At 31.6% G+C, this 21,062-nt stretch overlaps 2 protein-coding genes across 2 annotated transcripts; both read right to left on the reverse strand.

The window, feature by feature from the left end:
* Nucleotides 1-13,314: 13,314 nt before the first annotated feature.
* LOC113373472 lies at nt 13,315-14,844 on the reverse strand. The gene is made up of 2 exons (XM_026613766.1): nt 13,533-14,844; nt 13,315-13,445 (listed from the first exon to the last, which is right to left on the reverse strand). Exons 1-2 carry the CDS (start codon nt 14,842-14,844, stop codon nt 13,315-13,317), a joined length of 1,443 nt encoding a protein of 480 aa, XP_026469551.1.
* A 3,866-nt stretch (nt 14,845-18,710) lies between these two features.
* Nucleotides 18,711-20,873, reverse strand: LOC113373473 (neurogenic locus Notch protein-like). The gene has a single exon (XM_026613767.1). It carries the CDS (start codon nt 20,871-20,873, stop codon nt 18,711-18,713), a length of 2,163 nt encoding a protein of 720 aa, XP_026469552.1.
* Between the last annotated feature and the right edge of the window lie 189 nt (nt 20,874-21,062).

Consider the following 21,062-nt stretch of genomic DNA (forward strand, 5'->3'; position numbering starts at 1 on the left):
AAATTATCTATAGCTAATATTTTTAGCAAATACATGAACTAATAAATTATTATTTTTCAGATTACATATATTGCTATTTATCACAATATGTGTATTGGTTGGTTTTGCGAGTGTAAACTGCCTGCCTTCGATGAAACCATGCAGTAAAGAACGATGTCCTCAAACTGAATATTCAGCTTATGGGTCATTCTTTTACAAACCGTACACCAACCATACCTTGACATTTTAGATTTGGCTGAAATTTTTTTTATAGATATTAGACATGAAATCATTTGACACGTATTTCAGGATTTTGCCGGCAAAAAATTTTTTTGGTTGATATTTACGATTGAAATATTGCCGATTTCTCAATTTTTTATGAACTTCCTCTGCATTATGTTAATTATCTTCAGTTGTGTTGATCAGATCAGTATTGTTTTTTTTTATTATATTCATTATGAACTCAACTTTGAAGTAATTTAAAAAAAATAATGTTTTTGCAATTATTTTAACAATAATAACAATTGATTGTTTACATTGGTTTTACATACGGGCGCCCCGACTTAAATCGATTGCGTAAAAAACCATATTGTTTCTTTTTTTATCTACTTTAATATTATTTTTACTATTCGATGGCATGGCTGTTACATCGGAAGATATTAAATGTTTTCGAGCGCAAGTCGCGCCGCGCGTCCCTTTGAAAGACGCATCGCGCGTATTAAATGAGTACAAGTACTATTTTTAACTAAAATATTTTACAATTTCGTTACTGAGAAAAAATAAATATATTGTCTAAAATATGTTGTAGAAAATATTTTATACAAAATGCTCATATTTTTGAAACTGATAAACTAAAACTTATTATTCGTTGGAATATGAACAAAAGTTAAATTAATTGTATTGGGTAGGTTTGATTTCGTTAAAAAATAAATACAAGAGAATGCGATTAAAAAATAATTCATTTATTGCATTATAATTAAGTTTATATAATATAGCTTCTTTTGATGTACTACATAATATATATTCCATGTCACAACGTTAACAAGTTGAAAAACAGTTGAATCGCGTTCTTTTTGCAAAGAAAAGTTTTTAGGCCCGCACTTTATTTTTTTCAAGGTATAACACAATGATATTTCAAGGTGCCTTTCACTGTGACTGCATTTTAAAATCTTGTCTTCAATTTTTTATCGGCAACAATATATTATTCACTGGTTACATATTTCGAAGAAATGTTGCAAAGAGACTCATTTGCCCATTCAAATAATTGTTCTAGCGTTTGGATTGGATTTGATGCTCTTTGAAGACTAGCTCTGGCAGCTAGCCTTTTCAAGGTTCCACCAAATCCATCGCAAGCGCCCTTACCGTGTGACGTTGGGAAAAAGTGCCACTCTGCAACCAGACCAAAATCTTTTTCGTGGCAAGTAAGATTTACAAAATTCTTTTTATTTTTGTACTGCGCACCCGACCCATCAAAAAAGTATAAGATTTTTGTAATTTGCTTCAATTCTTTACCAACGAATTCAACTAAATGTTTTTCAAATACATTTAAACCGCTACAGTGTCGTGTTGCAGACATTCTGAAAAAATTACTAACCTTTTAACACGAACATTATCGTCATTATCTTTGTAATAAATTTTAAATGCACCGTAACCCGATTATTATTCCAATAAAATCCTTGAGCAGCATCTTGGACAACGCATAAATTATTTTCTGAAAAATCACACACTACGATGCATTAATTCTGTGATAGTTCTTCCCTTTTTTGTCATAAATTCATTTTGTTTTCTTACAAGAAATGAATGTAATAATTTTTCCAAAGTGGCCTGCAATTTTTGTAGATATTTGTCTACTGGGGATATCATTAATTGCAACATAGTTCTATCAACGTTAGTCCATTCTCTGTACCTAATTTCGTCAATATAATTTTTCTCAAAAATATTTTCTAATTCTGTGATCAAATTTTCTAGGCCAGGACACTGGGAGCACTTTCGAAAACAACAATTAAATACTACTACATATTTTAGACAATATATTTTCTTTTTCAGTAACGAAATTGTAAAATATTTTAGTTAAAAATAGTACTTGTACTCATTTAATACGCGCGATGCGTCTTTCAAAGGGACGCGCGGCGCGACTTGCGCTCGAAAACATTTAATATCTTCCGATGTAACAGCCATGCCATCGAATAGTAAAAATAATATTAAAGTAGATAAAAAAAGAAACAATATGGTTTTTTACGCAATCGATTTAAGTCGGGGCGCCCGTATGTAAAACCAATGTAAACAATCAATTGTTATTATTGTTAAAATAATTGCAAAAACATTATTTTTTTTAAATTACTTCAAAGTTGAGTTCATAATGAATATAATAAAAAAAAACAATACTGATCTGATCAACACAACTGAAGATAATTAAAATAATGCAGAGGAAGTTCATAAAAATTGAGAAAATCGGCAATATTTCAATCGTAAATATCAACCAAAAAAAATTTTTTGCCGGCAAAATCCTGAAATACGTGTCAAATGATTTTATGCCTAATATCTATAAAAAAAATTTCAGCCAATTCTAAAATGTCACATTTTTTTTTTACCAAAATCCGTACGATTTGTAAAAGAATGACCCTTATATAAAATGCATAACAGGTATCAAGTAAAAATAAAGAAAATATCTCAATAATAATAAAAAAATATATCATCTGGCAAATATTATAATCGATAAAATTATTCAGAAATAAAGTAAATGTATATTCCAGGCGTCAATGTTATACTAATTCGCCAAAGGTTGTCTTCAGAATTTGCCAATTAAATACTTGAAATTAAGGGGGTTGTTCGGTTTTTATTTATTTTTTTTCGATTTTGAGGTTTTTTGATATTATGAAAGCTATAAACCTTAGAATTATTTAAAAAAAATCATCTCAATATCTATTTTTTGACGAAGTTATATATATATATATATATATATATATATATATATCTATATGTATGATCCTCTGAAACCGTTTTTTTCATCGCTCCGGAGCTATTGTATGCCAGCTGCTCTCTTTTTCATTATAATACCTCATGCACATGACTTTTTTAATATGTCAGCATCTTTGAACACCATGGTGTATTTAGTACATTAAATTAAATGGTGTATTTAGTACATCATATTAAAAACTTTAAATACGTTTTTCTCAAATTGTCTTTTTTCAATGCGGTGCCACAAATTAAAAAAAAAAACTACAAGTCGAATCGACTTGCATTTTTTTTTTAATTTATTCACTGCTGCAATACCTAGTCCCCCTACCTCAAACAACTTGATAACATTACGCAAAAAAATTTTGCGAAGCTTCTCGCCCCAAAAAAGGCCTTTTTCAACCCTTTTTGTTTAAATAGCTGCCATTTTTTCCCTTCTTGCTTTTTTTCTTTCATTTTGGTAGGGGAACTGGATTCAAACTTCTTCTTCAACGTAGTTTCTTTTTTTTCGTTTCAGGCGATGCGCAACGGATTTATCTGTGGCACCGCAAAAGAGATCAATTTTGCAAGGCCGACTTTGTCGCCCCCTGATTAAAAAATGATAGCGAAAAAAAAGAAAAAAAAATTTCGTAATATTCTATGATTTTGTAATTTTTGTTTAAAAAAACGCATGTCTCTATGATAAATACATTTCGAGAAAAACAAATAATTTGCATTTTTTGTAAGAAAAAAAGAACAACCCCCTTAAGCCTTTATTGCTTGATTTTAATTTTTTTTATCCTACCTTTCCAGGGCATGCCAGAAGTAAACGCCAAGCCCCATGCTACTACGACTACCAAGTCTCAGGACCCGATTGTCAAGCAAGGTATGCACTTTGCATAAGCTCATGCACTTATGCAACCGGTTGCAGTGCAAGATGTCCTCCGTGTCCTCTTCAACCGCCAAGCCAAGTACATGTTGTTCAACATGACGGCTTGCAACCGGTATGCAACGGTCCACCAGCTGTATGCAACATGCAACAACAGAACCAAACTGTCCAAAATGAAAAACAAAATGTTACAACGATTATTAAGTTGACCAATCTTATTAACAATACGAATATTGTGCATGTGCCCACAAGTATTAATAATACAAATATTAATAATATAAATTTTAACGACACTGAGGCGACATCAGAAGGTATGTTTTTTTTAAATTTTTGATATACAACTAATATTTAATTTATCTATTTATTATTTTTTAGACAATTCAGGTATAAACACTAACTGTTGCACAATTGTCTATAAACACAGTTGTCATTATGGTCAATGTAAGAATGCCCGAAGACGTGCTTGTGGTCCTCAGTGCAATGCTAAAGTTGTGCACGACCATTCTCATTGGCATTGCCATGGCTCAAATTGTAAAAAACGTAGAATATATATTCCTCAGCCAGATTCTCCATCCTGCATTCATTCAAAAAATTGGCCTTACGTAAATTGTGGTTATCGAAGAGATCAAAAGTACTGTTACGGATGCTATGATCATTATGGGTAAGAATTGATATAAGATACCTTCAACGACTGTTTGGAATATCATTTTTGATTTTGTTTTAGGTATGGCTACGAATCTTACTATGCCAATCGTCCAAAACCAAACTGCCAAGGCTGTTATAATGACGGTTATGAATCTGGGCCTTTATATCGCCACGGGCCATTTTACCAGCCTGGTTACTATCACCAGCCTCCGATGGCTTTCGGAATCTTCTACCAACCCATACTATATCCTATCCCTCCAATGTTCATGATGGCCCCTTATGGTTATGGGCAATATCATATGAATAGACGTCGTAAACACTTCGAACAATATGATGAAAATGAAAATGATGAAGATCTTGAAGAATACGATTATGATAGTAATGAAATTGTTTCCAATTCTGATGTAAAATGTAAGATTGTTTCGAGAAATGGAACACGATATTCTTGTGATCATGATGTGCACAAGAAAAACATATATACACATCGTAATCATGAGGCCAAGAAACAAATTGAATTAGAAGAAATGAGATTTGCTGAAGATAGAAATGATGCTTTTGAAAAACGGAATATGGGCAGAAGTAGGAAAACACATTTAGGGCGTAAAGAATCCAATTCGGACGCTACGGTTCTTATTTATAAGAAGGATGATTAAAATTATACTTTTGGAAATAAATGGAATAAAAAGTCGTTTTTTAAATTAAATTTGTTTTTTATTTGCTCATAAACAACAATTGAAATGCAATGGCTTTATTCGTGTTTATTGTTTTTAGGATTCATATAAATATCTTGTGGAAACTCATTCGTCATAATGCAGATCATCGTTAATCAGATTTTGTGTTAAAATATAATTATCTTAAAATGTGAAAAAATATCAATAAAAAATATTGCAATTTTTACCAACAAATTTTATTACTCTTGATATTTCATGATTTTCTCATATTCCAGTCCCACAAGGCAACAAATTAAATACTATAGTCATTTATTGTTATCTTCCTATGTGTTGTAGTTTCAGAGTAGATTAAATAAAAATTTATTTACTCAAGATAATATTCAATTCTTCCAAATCTCATAATCTATAATATTTCATTCATTCACTTTAAGTTGTACGAAATATTTGAACTAGAGCCGTTATCTAAACTGCGCCATTGCATAGAAAAAAAATCGTATAAAACACGCAGCTTGACACAAATAGTGCATGGAATTTGTTATCTTTTGAGATTTTAGGTCATCATTGAATAGAACCACGATTCCTGATGATGTACAACCTCCTGAAGCATTGAAGAAAATGTTTAAGGATAATTAATTTCGAAACCCAACATAACATCTTGAATAAATACCTTTTAATCAGAAACAAATTTGGGTAAATAATGTGAAAACATTCGGTTAAAATGTTATTAAATTGTAAACAGATAATATTCTAGTTCTGTCTTGAATTCCTTAATAAAATTTAAGTAGAACATAATTTGGATTTTAAGTCAATTTTAAGAGTCTCAATATGATTTCTGAGGAGAGATTCACCACCCCGCTTATTCAGCACAATTATTTTTATTTTTTGACAAAATTATTGCAATTATTCATAAAATAATATATAATATATCTACTATTGCAACTATATATAATGAAAACCGAATATTGATAATTCTCAAAACAAAAAAAAAATAATTCCTTCATAAATATTTTCTACATTTTGAACATATGGAAGCCCACTTCTTCAGGAACTATTAGAAACAAACAAAAATTATTTATATATATTTATACCCATTTTTAATTATTTATAGTTTGAAGGAATTCACTTCTTACCTTTGAAACTATTTTTTTTTAAATTAAACACTCACTAAAAAGTGAGTGAATGTACAATGTTATTTTTGGTTTAATTAAAATATTCTTAGATTCAAAGATGAAAAGCAAATTTTTCCAATTTTTAAATAATTATAAAAGTGCATAGATTTTGTTCCCTATTTTTATTGTTCCTGAAGAAAGGGATATCGCACATCCCGAAAACGTAGATTTTTTTTTGAGAAAATTATCATATATTGAAATACATAATTGCAAACACACTCTGGTAAAATAATAATATAATATACTACTTAAATAGTTATATTAAAATATAATTCTACTTATATTGAAGCTTTCGCCACGAAGCAATGCTCTTTAGGTAAACTCCGAACGAAAGTTGATTTTTCATCCTATTTACCAAGTCATAAAACAAGATCATAAAACAACTTTCGTTTCATACATTTTCTCAAATTCACGTACTATTTGAAAAATACATATTTGCAATAAGATATCCAATTTGTAAGCACTGCTCTAAAGCACAATTTGGTAATTTTGTAAGTTTACTTATCTATGAGAAAGAACTATTTCGAAACCGTGGAAAGCAATCTACTTGTAGGTGTGACAAAGGGTTTTTGATGTACCTAGTCTTAGCAATGATTTCATTGTAGAATAAAACTTCTTTGGATGTGCATCATAAAAAATTAAGGTATACAACGATTTGTCGTTCCGTAATAAAATCATAGTGATACGATGATAAAAATTAAATTAAATAATAAATTATTTTATTATTTAAATTAATAATAATAATAATTGGAAATATTTTGGTTTTATGAAAAAGTGCACTTTGAAGGCCGAGAGAAAATATTTTATTTAATAAATGTAATTTTTAAAAGATAATTAGTAAAAATAGATTAAATCAATTGAAATTTAAAACTAAACTAAATTTTAAGTTTAATTAAAAATGCAATTATTATATATAACTAGTACAGTATAATTTTTTTTATAATAAATTAAAAGTAAAAAACAGTTTGGTATAAATCATACTTAGGATGAACCGCAGTAATCGTACAATTAAAATAAATTAATTGTGAAGTAGTTATTTTGAAAAATTGTTTATCTATGGTTGTATATATTCTTTGCTATGTGTTGTAACATGAATGTTAGTATTTTCATGACGAGAGTTCCTTGAAAACCTACCAAACTTATTGGTAATCGCAAACACTGAAAATCGGATGAGTAATGCACACATTCATTTCAAAGGCGCCGAAAAAGAATAAATATTGTTTTTCATTGATATAAAACAGAAAAATAACATAAAAAGCAACGATTTTTTTATATTTTTTGATTTTTTTATATAATATAATATGTAATATTTTTATTATAAGCAAGCTCAACACATGCAAAAGACGGTAAGAAAAAGAAAAAATCAAAACTATAAATATTTACTACTAATAATCGTTAATATATAAGACACCAAAAACTCATTTATCCCATATAAATGCATGTAAAATGAATGGTGGTCTAGCCAGACCTTTCCGACCGTTCGAAGATGAAAAAATATCCGACCGACGGAGGGTTAAATCATTTTTACACATATAGTGATCACAGTTAATTTTGTTCTTGAAATATAAAATTAAGTTTTGTGGTTTTTATCAATGTTATAGTATTTATGCAGCATATATAAAATTATTGTTCTAATTATAATTGTATTTTTTTTAGATGAGATATGTGTTATTACTACTAGCCGTGTATGGTGTATGGGCAAACGATGGCTTATCAAACGAAATAAATTCTGACGAACCTTGCGAAGAACGACCGAAATGTCAGCAAAAGGACTACCGAGCTTACGTGCGATGTATTAAGAATCGCGTCAAAAGACAGGTATGTCCATTTGCACAAACTGCGCAAAATCCGCCACAACAATCGCAAATTGCATCTCAGGTCATACCTCAATTCAGCGTCGGCCAGCCGTATATTCTGCCCCAACATCCTAGCCAATGCCAGCTCCAATATAGCAATTGCCTTAATAATTGCCCAACACCAAATTGCCAGGCCCAGTGTCCATATACGTGTGGAGGAAACGTTGGGCCAAGTTATGTCTATGTACAACATCCTGGTAATACACAAATAGATGATAAAACTGGGTCACTAAATCATGTCCACACTGCAACTGGCCATAATATAACAACTGTAATAAAATTGACTAACTTAGTAAACAACACCAACATAGTCAATGTTCCTACGAGTATAAACAGTACTAATATTAATAACATAAATTTGAATGGTACTTACGGTCGAGGTGAATGGGGTTTAGGTGCCAACAAGGATGGTAGTTGCTGTATTGCTGTCCAACCTAAAAGTTGTGGAGGAACTAGTTGTAGACATGCTCGTCACAGGGCATGTGGACCCCAGTGTACTTCAAAAGTAATTCATGTAAACCACAGATGTCGAGGTCGAAGCTGTAACAATGGTGTGGTTTACGTACCTCAGCCACGTCCTTCTTGCAGCTACAGACACTCCTGGCCTTATGTAAGTTGTGGAGGCAGAAAAGAACGATCCTGCAATGGATGCTACGACCATTATGGCCATGGATATTATTCTTACCACGCAGGTAGATCTGCTCCCAATTGTGATGGTTGTTACGACGATGGATATGACCAAGGACCTCTATATCGCCATGGACCATTCTATCAGCCTGGATTTTATCATCAGCCACCTATGTTCCCATTTGCATGCGGGCCTTTTGGTTGCTTTGGAAATCAATTCATTAATCCCTTCGGATATCCTCCGGATTTCGGTTACAATAGGGAAGCAGATTATGATTATGAGACTCAAATTAAAGACGATGAAACTGTTCAATATGTGGATGAAGAGGAATTTTATGAATCGTTGAATAAAACGTATGGGAACAGTAATTGCACGATTAGAAATGAAAGTACAGGAGAAAGCATACCTTGCGCGTCAGTGCAATCCCAAAATCCGTATATGAAAAATAAATTAAACCAGCCAATAATACAGGTCAGTAAAATATATTTTCAAATTTCAGAGTTCATTAAAATTGGTTCGCATATGATTTGCATTTCTTTTTTATTCATTCATATATTCAATTTAATTATAATATTTATGTTTGCATGTTTGACGAATTTTGTTATTCTTTCAGCAACAGCTACAAGATGGTGAAGTAATAGAAGAAACTAACAATATCGACAAATCGAACAATTTGGAAGGAGAACAAGTTGATGAAATTATAGAAACATACCATCCCATGCGCAGAGATCCTCCATGGCTACCTCATTCTAGAAGGCATAGCAGGCACCATCACAGACACCACAGGCCAAGGCACCATGAAGCTATGAGAAGTCATCGGAAACCTTGGGAACCTGAAACTGGAGAATATCCATCTTATAATGAATGAGGACTTGGAAAATCACTCTTGAAAAAGCACAAGCGTTACTTATTTTTATCTAAACATATATTATAATTTTAATTTTATACGATATATAGAAATAAAACCATATAATTTATAAATTTATTTTATTTTTTAGACTTATCTTTTTAACTTCTTATTACAGAAAATCAGATAAAACAAGCGTTTTGTGTATTATTATTATTATATATTTATTTCTAATAACATTTTTGTGTAAATGCTTTAAGATAATGTATTAACATAATTTTGTACGATATTTAATATCTATTTGGATAAACGGTAAAGTTTCTATGCATGATCAAATGATCTATTTCTTTAGAATAAAGACAATCTCTTTATTGAGATCAAAAACATTTATTATTTTATGAATTCAATTTAAAGTTTATTAATCTGTAACAAATAAATAGTTTAAAAAGATATTTGTTTTTTTTTTCGTTTAATGGTTTTAATATATATGAATTACAGAAAAATTGATTACACGTGAATTATACTTAAGATCTTGGAAAAAATGTGAAACAAATATTTAACATATTTGTTGAAATTTTACACATTATAAAAATTTTGTTATCTGCTATTGCCTAGCACATTGGACCACCATAAGTTTCGCAGTAGTTTTCTAAATCTTCATAATCGGTATAATCATCAGAATAATTATCAGTGTAACAACTTGAACTGCAACTGCCCCCGGAGATTCCGCAGCTTGAACATGCTAAAATTTAAATTATACATAAATTTTTTTAATAAAATAACGCATTTTATTTTTTACTTACATCCTCTACAATCCAGATATGGGTATGCATTTACCCCATAACATCTAGAACCAGGCATGGGCTGTGGTTGAGGTACAGGTACAGGATACGGTTGTGGTACGGGAACTGGTTGTGGCACGTAAATTGGTTCAACTCTTGGTTTCAAAAAAATGATTTTAGAATTCCTGCAGAAAGATCCACATCTTTGATATCTAGTTCTTCGGCAATGAGATCTTCTGTCACAACGATTGGGACCTACTACTGTACAACAATTGTTATCAGAAGATTCCTTTTGTTTTTCAGATACTTGGTTGCTCTTATTTTCCTCGTGTTTTAAATCAGTACGTTCTCTAACATCATTAATATTAGTATTATTCACGGAAATTGTGACATTAACAAAGCCATGTGAGTCCGTTTTTAGAGTTGAATCTATTTTCTCGTTTTTCTTATTTGTAGTTGTATTATCTACAACTCGTTCAGGTTTTTTAGTACTATTAGAACTTATAACAATTTCTTGTGGAACTTTAACATAAACTTTTTGTTTAACTTCATAAGGCTTTTGGACTACTACATCGTAAGGACGGTCTCGGATTATTTCCACTGGTCTTTGCACTACTTGTGTAATTTCTTTGGGTACAATTACAGGTCTGTTAACTGGAACATGCACAATTTGTTGTACTGGATAAGGCTGAGGTACCAGTTCTTTGATAACCTCGACTCTGGGTACGACTTGGGTTACAGGGTAAGGTACAAGACGGGCTTGAATTTGCGGTGGAGAAGCAATAAACTAAAAGAAAAAGTACAAATTCAAAATAAATCAATATATTTATATATAGTATATATATATATATATATATATATAATTTACCTGGGGAGGACTTGGCACTTGAACAACCCGACAACCCGTAGAGCCTTGGGCACAAGGGGTGGGTTGATTGATAATCAGTGGTGTTTGTCCAATATACGGTGAAACAAATGAAGACTGCCCATTATATCCAGAATAAGATTGCAAATTTGAAAGTCCTGAATATCCAGATAATAAAGGTAGCCCAGAAATTCCATTAAATCCTGATAATCCATTAAGGCCGCAACCTGGGGTACCAGGAAAACAGCTGGTCGTGGCCGATGTGAGAGGACAACGTCCAGAATTGCAGCCAGTATTACTACTCCAACTATTTGTATATATTTGGCGTTTTTTTATTTCTTTGCCATGGACAAGCAAAGCTAGAGTCAGTGTGAACATCCATAGTAATACTTTTGTATTCATTTTCTAAAAAAAATAATATACATGAATTCATTAGTAAAAAATGATATATATTCTTCAAATATGAGTATTAAATTCTAAAAAATTTGAAGTATTAAAATAAGGATTATTTTGGCTTTAAAAAACATTACAAAATCATTTTTTATCATTGTTATTATAAACAAAAATACATTGAAATCAATTCGTACCTTTATAAAAAAAACTAAAAATGAACTCATAAAGTATAAAATTCGATTTATACCACTAAAATATTAACTACACTCCCTAATCACTACTATTTCGATATTAAATCATACAAAACAATTTCTGGATTTTGTGTGAATGTAATAATAGGGTGATTCTAAATTATAATGTTTATAATTTATTTAATTATTTTAAACTAATAAACTACACAATAATTGTATTTTTTCAAACGCCAAACAATCAATTTAGAAAGAATTATGTCTAAATTACCTATGTAATTTTTAGTATTTCTAACACAAATGCAACTACTTTGTTCCATCAATAATTCAGAATCACCCAGTAGATAAAAAATAAAAGTCAACTACACTTTAGTGATAATTTATAAAAAAAACATATAAGAAAATTCTATTAATTAGATCTCATATTTTACACATGCAAATATTAATTCACACAAATATCACACAGTTACATATTATCTTCAATATTTTTTTCTATAAATTATTCTGATATCATAATCTGGTATGAAATTTTTTGCTCCAAATATATATTATGTAATGTATTAAACATCCGCAATTTTGCCATTAGTAAAGTTGCTAAAGGTCATAACTATTTTTGAATATTTGAAGAGATATAATTATATTTCGGTAATTAAGTTTTAAACAGATTTTTTTACTGAAATCAAAAGAAATCTTATTTCTTCTATATATACACATTTATCCAACTACATTTTAGAGCAATTCAATAACGATTTCAAAAATTTATAACCAAACGGAAAATATTGGTCAGTAATTATGCTGACTAGTTCACAATTAAATAAACATAAGTTGGACCAGTTATATAACAATAAAGGAAAATTTTATGGGACTTTTTCTAGAATTTTTTATTGGAATGTATAATATTCTCATTATTTTTTATTTTTCAATAATTCCTTATTTAATTTCAAGGTTAAATTCTTATTAAAAACACAAGATTACAATGTTTATTGATTAAGCAACTTGAAGCCCAATTTTAAATACCTTTATTTAAGCAAATTGATGGCATATAATTAAATAAGATCATCATTAATATAAAGTTATAAATTTATTTATATATATTGAAAAAAACTAGATAAATATATAGCTTGTTAAATTTCAGATACAATACATAAGTGAAGAACATTTGTATAAAATTTCAAATAATTTATAATCAATATTGTATTTATATTATAATATGTTCTTTATTATTTGATAATTATTATTTGAATTCTAATTATAATCTTAAATACAAATAAAGTTTGTATAAGAAAAACGAAAAACTTTACTAAAAAATTAATTAAGCTGAAACAAACGATTTTTCTTTGCTGATAGTATAGCAAAGTTATGTTTTTATTATTATACAAAAGTGCATTTATTGGTGATAGAATTGTAATTTTAAACATATATAAAACTATATGATAATATTTTAACAGTAGTAGAAAACAGCATTAGATTAACACATTGGTCCACCATGAGTTTCGCAATAGTCTTCCTCATATTCATAGTCAACAAAATCATCAGAATAACTGTCGGAGTAACAATTAGCATTACAACTGCCCCCAGATGCTGCACAGCTAGAACATGCTGAAAAAAATTAATAGCAAATTAATTTAAGTGCTAAAAGACAGTGTAATAGATTTAAATTTAGTGATCAAAATTTTATCTACTTACATCCCCTGCAGTCGAAATATGGATAAGAGTTCAAACCGTAGCATCTGGAACCAGGAGTTGGTGCAGGATGAGGCATCGGCATCGGTACTGGGTATGGTTGAGGTACCGGAACTGGTTGAGGAATATATATTGGCTGTGTTCTTTGCTTTAGCATAATAACTCTGGAGTTTCCGCAAAATGAACCGCATCTCTGATACCTCGTCCTTCGACAATAACTCCCGCCCTCACATCGAGTAGGACCTACCACCGTACAACATTTTTTCTCTGTAGATTGACTTATTTGTGATGATGATTGTTCACTGTTTTTCATGTCAGTTTGTAGATCTGTTGCTCCTGTTACGTTGTTAATATTAACGTTGCTGACAGAAATTGTTACATTGACCATGTTTCTATTATTAGCGTCATTCTTCAAATCACTGGAGCTGGTATTATTTGAAATATTAGTTTCAATTTCCTGTTCCTCTATTTCGGTCGAAGGACGAGTCACATAAGTGATTACAGGCACGTCTACCCTTTCAATAACGGTTACTGGATAATGTTGGATAACTTCCCGGGGAACATGTCGATCTCTGTAGACAGGCACATCTTGGGGCACATATTTAACAACTGGCTTTTCAATGACTACTTGTCTGTCTACAGGAACATGAACTACATTTGGAACTGGGTATGGTTGTGGCACTGTTTGCTTAACATAGTTCACCCTATTAACAATTTCAGGTACCGGATAAGGTACGTCCTTTGTAATTACTTGTGGCGGCTGAACAAATACTTGAGATGGAGTTCGTTGATAAATAAGACAGTGTGGATTATTTGATGGGCAAGGCTGCTGATGTATATAAATTGGCGGTTGCGGTTGTGGTTGTGGTATTAAAAATTGATGAGAATACCCTCCTACTTGACATCCTGGTGTACCTAAAATGCAACCTACTCCGCCAGTACAAAATCCACCGATACAGTTTACAGCAGTCCTCCCACAATTTTGTGTTCCTTGTGTACATATTGGGGGCAAATGGCATCCTGGAGTACCAGGAATGCAATGATATGGCAAGTGACAGCCTGGTGTACCAGGAATACATACAGGTGGTGTCAAATTACAACCTGGTGACCCAGGGATACAAAATGGTGGCGTTGAAATACATCCAGGTGTTCCCGGAATGCAATGAGTCTGTTGAATTTCTGGTGAACAAACTTGAAGCAAGACGCAACGCATGCGAGAATTTGTTGTAGTTGTTGCTATTTGCCGCTTTTTAATTTGTTTTCCTTCGACAAGAAGAAAAATAGCAAACACAGCTATTATTTTAAAAGTTCTCATTTTACCTGCAAAATAAATTAACATAAGTTCAATTAAAACCAGATAAATATTATTTTTACATAAATAGAACACAAAATTGAAATACAAAAATTATCGCAATTGCACAAAAAATTCAGTATAAAATACAACTAAGATATTTATATTTTTTAATTACATATGCAATTATCGTTATACATTTTTAAAAATTAAACATTTTTTCATTTTGGTATAATAAAAATAGTTTTACACGTTTTGTGAAAAGTAATAGATTTTAATTAATCTTATTAGAAAAATTAAATTAAAGTATAATAACTTTTGTGTACATACCTTAAAAACTAATCTTCAATGTTAAACTTAAACACTTCCACTTGGCGATTGTTCTCAATCACTAACAATTTGATAATTTGCTTTGCTATTGCTAATCTCTTGGATTCAATTACAACATGGTGTTACAGAATATATTTGCAAAAAATTTGAAATTATTTTCAATTTGAAAATACATAAGCAGGATACAAATAACGTATGAAATTTATTTTAATTCTTAAGCGATAGAGTTGAGTTGTGTAATAAACACATACTAGGTATTGTCCCAGAGATTCAAAGTCAACTCAAAAAACTATTTCATATCACCAAGTGTGCAATTTTTTTTTCAAATTAATTTTTATCACATATAATAAATTAACGAGTTCAAAATAAGAATAATATGTTAAACACTTATCTTTATTAGTGCTGCGCATAAGATTGTATTCGAAATTAAAATATCAAAATCTTTATATGTACGAATTTAACAGCAATCGTTCGTATTAAAAAAATTATGTAAAATGCGAAATACTTATATGTAGTATTTTACAAAAATTTTTCTTAAGCATTCATGAAATTTAATAAAATATTATTTATAATAATCAGTTTTCACATGAATTAAAGGAGAAAGCGTCATAAATTATGGGCGCTTGAAAACAAATTTGGTTGTAAATATTGTACTTAAATAAGAGTAGTTATACTTTCATTTCCAAATTATTAACTTATTGAAAATTATAGAAAAAAAAACAAATAACCAATATTGGATACTTAACCAAATGATATATATAAGTATACATATATAAATATGTAGACATATAAGCATGAATACAATATTTTTTGTTCTATTTTTTCTGATACCACAGATTTCAAAACAATTTTTATTGATCTTGATATTAGTGACCCTTTAGATTAGACTAATGGCAATGAAAATACGAGCCCATATAAAAACCCTTACAAGTTAAATATCAACAGTACAGATTATTTTATCATTGTGCTAAGCCATAAATAAAAATAGTAGTGAGTATTGTTTTTACAATCTTATGTGAAATCTATTATTGTTTTAATAGATATAATTTAAAAATAAACATATAATGATTAAATCAGGGCAAGCTTTTAATTAAATAGTGTTATGTAAAATATGGTTTAATATAAAATCAGACACTATATTTTAATTTTATAAACTTGAAGTAGTCAAGATTAATATACTTGTACCATTACTAGAATTGATTATTTACAATTTTATAGAACGGCTTGTGTGGTTAAAAATCTACGATTCTGAGAACTTTATCTCGATGCTTTCTGGATGATTCGAAAACAGTAATACATCAGTCAAAATATTGATTTGGAATATTCTCAATTTTTATATAATTTTAATTACAGTAATATTTAAAAAGAAATTATTAAAAAAAACTCTACATTTTCATTATTTATTACATTTACTCTACATTTTATTATTTGATATAATAATATGTATTTATTAATGTTTCTAGATATGGCTAAATTAGTACATCTCCTGGTACTAGCCCTAGTGCTGATTTCGGCGCAAGCTAAAAACCTTCGTAAGCGCCAAGTATTATTACCAGGCCAAGGATCACCTTGTCAAACTGTTTGCCAGGTTTCTAATAATTGTCTTAATCAAGGATGTGGCTTACAACAAACAATAGGTCAATCGCAATATGTTCCATATGTTCAACAAGTAGCTGTACCTGTTCCGCAGCCATATCCTGTGGCACAGGCCGTTCCAGTACCACAACCTGTGCCTGTCCCACAGCCAGTTGGTGTGCCATATATGCATAGAGTTGCAGTTCCAGTGCCGCAACCGTACCCAGTTCAACAACCGGTTCCATATCCGGTACATGTTCCTGTACAAGTTCCAGTCCAAGTTCCTGTTCATGTTCCAGTACAAGTTCCAGTGCCAGTGCCAGTACCAGTACCTGGAAATCACAGTTCATCAGGATCAAGAAATGAGACCAGCTCTTCACAAAGTGAAATAACAGTACATAATCCTCTAAATAACACAAACATAGTGAATGTTACCACTCACATTAATTCAACAAATATTAATAATATATCTGTACCTACGGATCTAAAAACTTCTTCAAGCCAACCATCTTCGTCCAACAATTGCTGCTCTGTAGTAAGTCCACCAAGGTGTGATTCTCGTAGAAGATATTGTAGGAGAACAAGGTTTGAACGATGTGGTCATGTTTGCAACAATGCTAAAGTCATCTATTTAAAACCAAGAGTACAACCTGTATATATACCTAGACCAGTACCTGTACCTGTGCCATCGGGTTGCCATCATCAAGATCACTACCCATATGTGAGCTGCAGAGGATGTGAGTATTCGATATTGGATATATATATATATATATATATATATATATATATATATAATGGATAATCACCTGTAAAGTAGCAAAAGTCTTCCTAACAAAAAATACAATTAGTAATTTATTTAACTGCAATAGTACATTTGTTACTAATACGTCTCCTGAATCTAAATGTTTTATTTTTTTTATTTATTAATATAATTTCCAGCATGTTCAAGTTGCGGATCCTCAGGAGGAAGTTGCAATGCAGGTTGTTACTCCGATTACGAATCGGACGGATTCGTAGAATACGAAGATTACGAAAGTTACTGTGGTACTCATGGTGGACCCATGTGCGATTGAAATTAAATCATAATTATAAGAATTAAATCCTAATTTAAGAAACAATTATAAATATATTATTGTAAGATGTAACTAAATGTATATAATAATAAAAAAGTAATATTATTATTATTAGTTAAGTAAAATGAATGTTTTATCTACACTGTGCTATACCAAACTTTTTTTTCAGTATTTTGATTGCATAATAATACAGGCCGCTTATCTGTCCTATTAAATATAAAATGGCAAAAACATTTCTAAGAAACATAAAATAACGATTTATGAAACTTATAATTATTGAGCTACTCTATCAAAAATAGAACACGTCGATAACCTAATAGACTTCAGCCGAGTAAAAAATTCGACCTTCATCCAGCAACAAATTTATTAACTGCCGCGTTCAGATAAAAAAATTAAACTATGACCTGTGTATAATTAAAAAAATACTTAAAAATTGCGGAAAATAACTCTATTATACATTGACATTAATATAGATAATAAAATGATGAATTGTTTTTATTTGATTTATTTGAATATCTACATTGCCATATGAATCTACTAAAAACTAATTATACATTCAAATAAATATTACTCGAAAAAATATATTATTAATATATTAAGTATAATACTACACATTGCAAATAAATTCTACCATTGCTTATATTTTGCATAAAAGTTGGCAACTTATTTCTAACAGCAAGAGATATATTTATTCAATATTCTATAACAGATTATGTATGGTTTTATAACAGAAGTTAATTATGAAGCTTATTTTAAATTATTCTAATCTCGTTTAACTAACTAGTTGAGGCAGGTTATCATTTTAATCTTTATTTTCAATATTAGATTATTTTTTAAAGAGGTTTAATATTTTATTCAATATCTTTCAAGCATTAAAGCATAATCAAAATTTGATTTTTTGAATTGAATAGGTTAATATTTTCTTTGTCTGTCATAGTGCACAGGCCTAGAGTATGGATCGGGTCTAGAATAATTCTCGCGTTCATCTTTACAATGCCCATCTGAACAAAATGATCCCTCTGGGCATATAACATTTCTACAAGGATCTTCTGGAATACACTTACCGTAGGAACAAAAATAGTATTTTGGACAAGTAATAGTTTCGCAAGTATTACACCTGTGCGGTGGCACACATGTAGGAGGAGCAACACAACGTCCGCCTCTGCAAGTCTCTCCCGGCTGACAACTGATACCTCGACAAGGATCGCTCAAAACACAGCGTCCCTGCTGGCATTCCTCATTTTCTTGACATCTGATATTGGCACAAGGGTCTACAACGACGCAAGATCCGTACTGACATTCATGCCCAGGCGGACACCTTACATTTGAGCAAGGATCAACGGCGACGCACGTACCATTTTCGCATGCAAAATTTGATGGACATCGCACATTCACACATGGGTCAGTACTTATACAGGCACCATCCCTGCATCTGTAACCAGGAGGACACTGTTTAGTGAGACATCTATCAATTAACATGCAGCGTCCCTGACGACATTCGAACCCGCTGGGGCAATGTACCCCCGCACATTGATCAGTGGGTACACATGACCCATCTCGACACGCATATCCTTCCGGACAATGTTTATTTGAACAAGGATCTATTTGGGCACATTTTCCATCTAAGCAGTAGAAACCTCCAGGGCAACGCACGTTTACGCATGGATCTTGCTCTACGCAAGAACCATCTCGACATTGGAAACCGGATGGACATCTTATCATGCTGCATCTATCTTCTTGTACGCAATCACCTCCATAACACTGAAATCCATGTGGACATACAACTCCGGTACAGGGATCTGTTTCTATACATTGACCATCAATACATTCATATCTTGGCGGACATTGTACAAGAGAACAGCGATCGAAAGGCGTGCACGTTCCGTTTTTACATTCATACCCGGATGGACAACGTATAGTATCGCAAGGATTTCTTTCGCGTACTTGGCTAGATGATTTTATAGATCTATTATCTGCAAGATTCTCTGGATAATGCCTTGTTCTATCACATTGCCTGTCTCTACAAGAATCAGGTCGATGTTTTGGTACACATTGACCTTCTCGACATTCTTGGTCTTCTGAACAAACTACATTGCTACACCAATCTATTGGATAACATTGTCCGTTATAGCAAGCTTGACCGTCTGGACAATCGTTTGAAGAGCAAGATTGAGTGCGCGTACATCTACCATTTTCACATCTGGACCCTTTTGGGCAAGATGTATCACGACAGTCGACTCTATCTTCAGTGCAATGACCACCTTCCACTTTATACCCGGGTGGGCAAGAAGTTTGAGCTGAATGTTCTGGCACGCAATGTCCATATTGACAAATCCAGCCTCTGTCGCATCGAACTCTATCACAAGTATCGTCTGCAAAGCATCTGCCATCGTAACAACGTGTGCCAATTGAACATCTTATGTCTTTACATCGATCAACTTCCATACACACTCCGTCTTGACACTGCAATGATCCGGGACAACGAACTCTTTCACAAGAATCTATTCTGATACAACCTCCGTCTTCGCATCTTGAATTAGGGGGGCATCTGACGTTTGCGCATCTATCTTGTACTACACAATCACCATCTTCGCATTCTGATCCTTGAGGACATGACACATTATAACATCTTTCTTGAACACACGTTCCATTTGCGCATTTTGTTCCGTGAGGACAACGCATTCCTCTACAATAATCTTCAGGAATGCAACGTCCATCATCACAAATATATTGAGGTGGGCACCTCACATCGCGACACCTATCCTGCGGAATGCATTGACCCTCACGGCATTCATAGCCGCTGGGACATCTTTGATTGGCACACAAATCGATGCAACGACCATTTTCGCAACTTAATCCTTTCTGGCAAGTGATTCCTTCACACAGGTTTTGAGGAGTGCATCTACCATTACGACAAAAGTAACCTGGATTGCACCTCACATTAACACACGAAAGGTCATCCCTTTCGCAAGCTCCTAATCGACACACAAATCCTTGACCGCATCTTATATTTTCGCAAGGACGATGCGCAACAACCGCCAACGCCGCGGATATAAATATTACGTAATACAACATTAGCATTAAATGACTCGTTATTGAACCAAATTATTTTATTGGGTGAAATTACACTTTTCTTTGTATACATTTAATAGCACTGAGCCATACAGTTGTTTATACTCATTTTATATATTCCATTAGATAAGAATTATGTTCTGTCACAAACTAACCCCTGACCTTAAGTGCAGTTATGAATTGGGTCATGAT

This window comes from Ctenocephalides felis, unplaced genomic scaffold (genome assembly GCF_003426905.1).
Source record: "Ctenocephalides felis isolate EL2017-DRISC unplaced genomic scaffold, ASM342690v1 CF-g0.4_SCAFFOLD_01604, whole genome shotgun sequence".
NCBI lineage: Eukaryota > Metazoa > Arthropoda > Insecta > Siphonaptera > Pulicidae > Ctenocephalides > Ctenocephalides felis.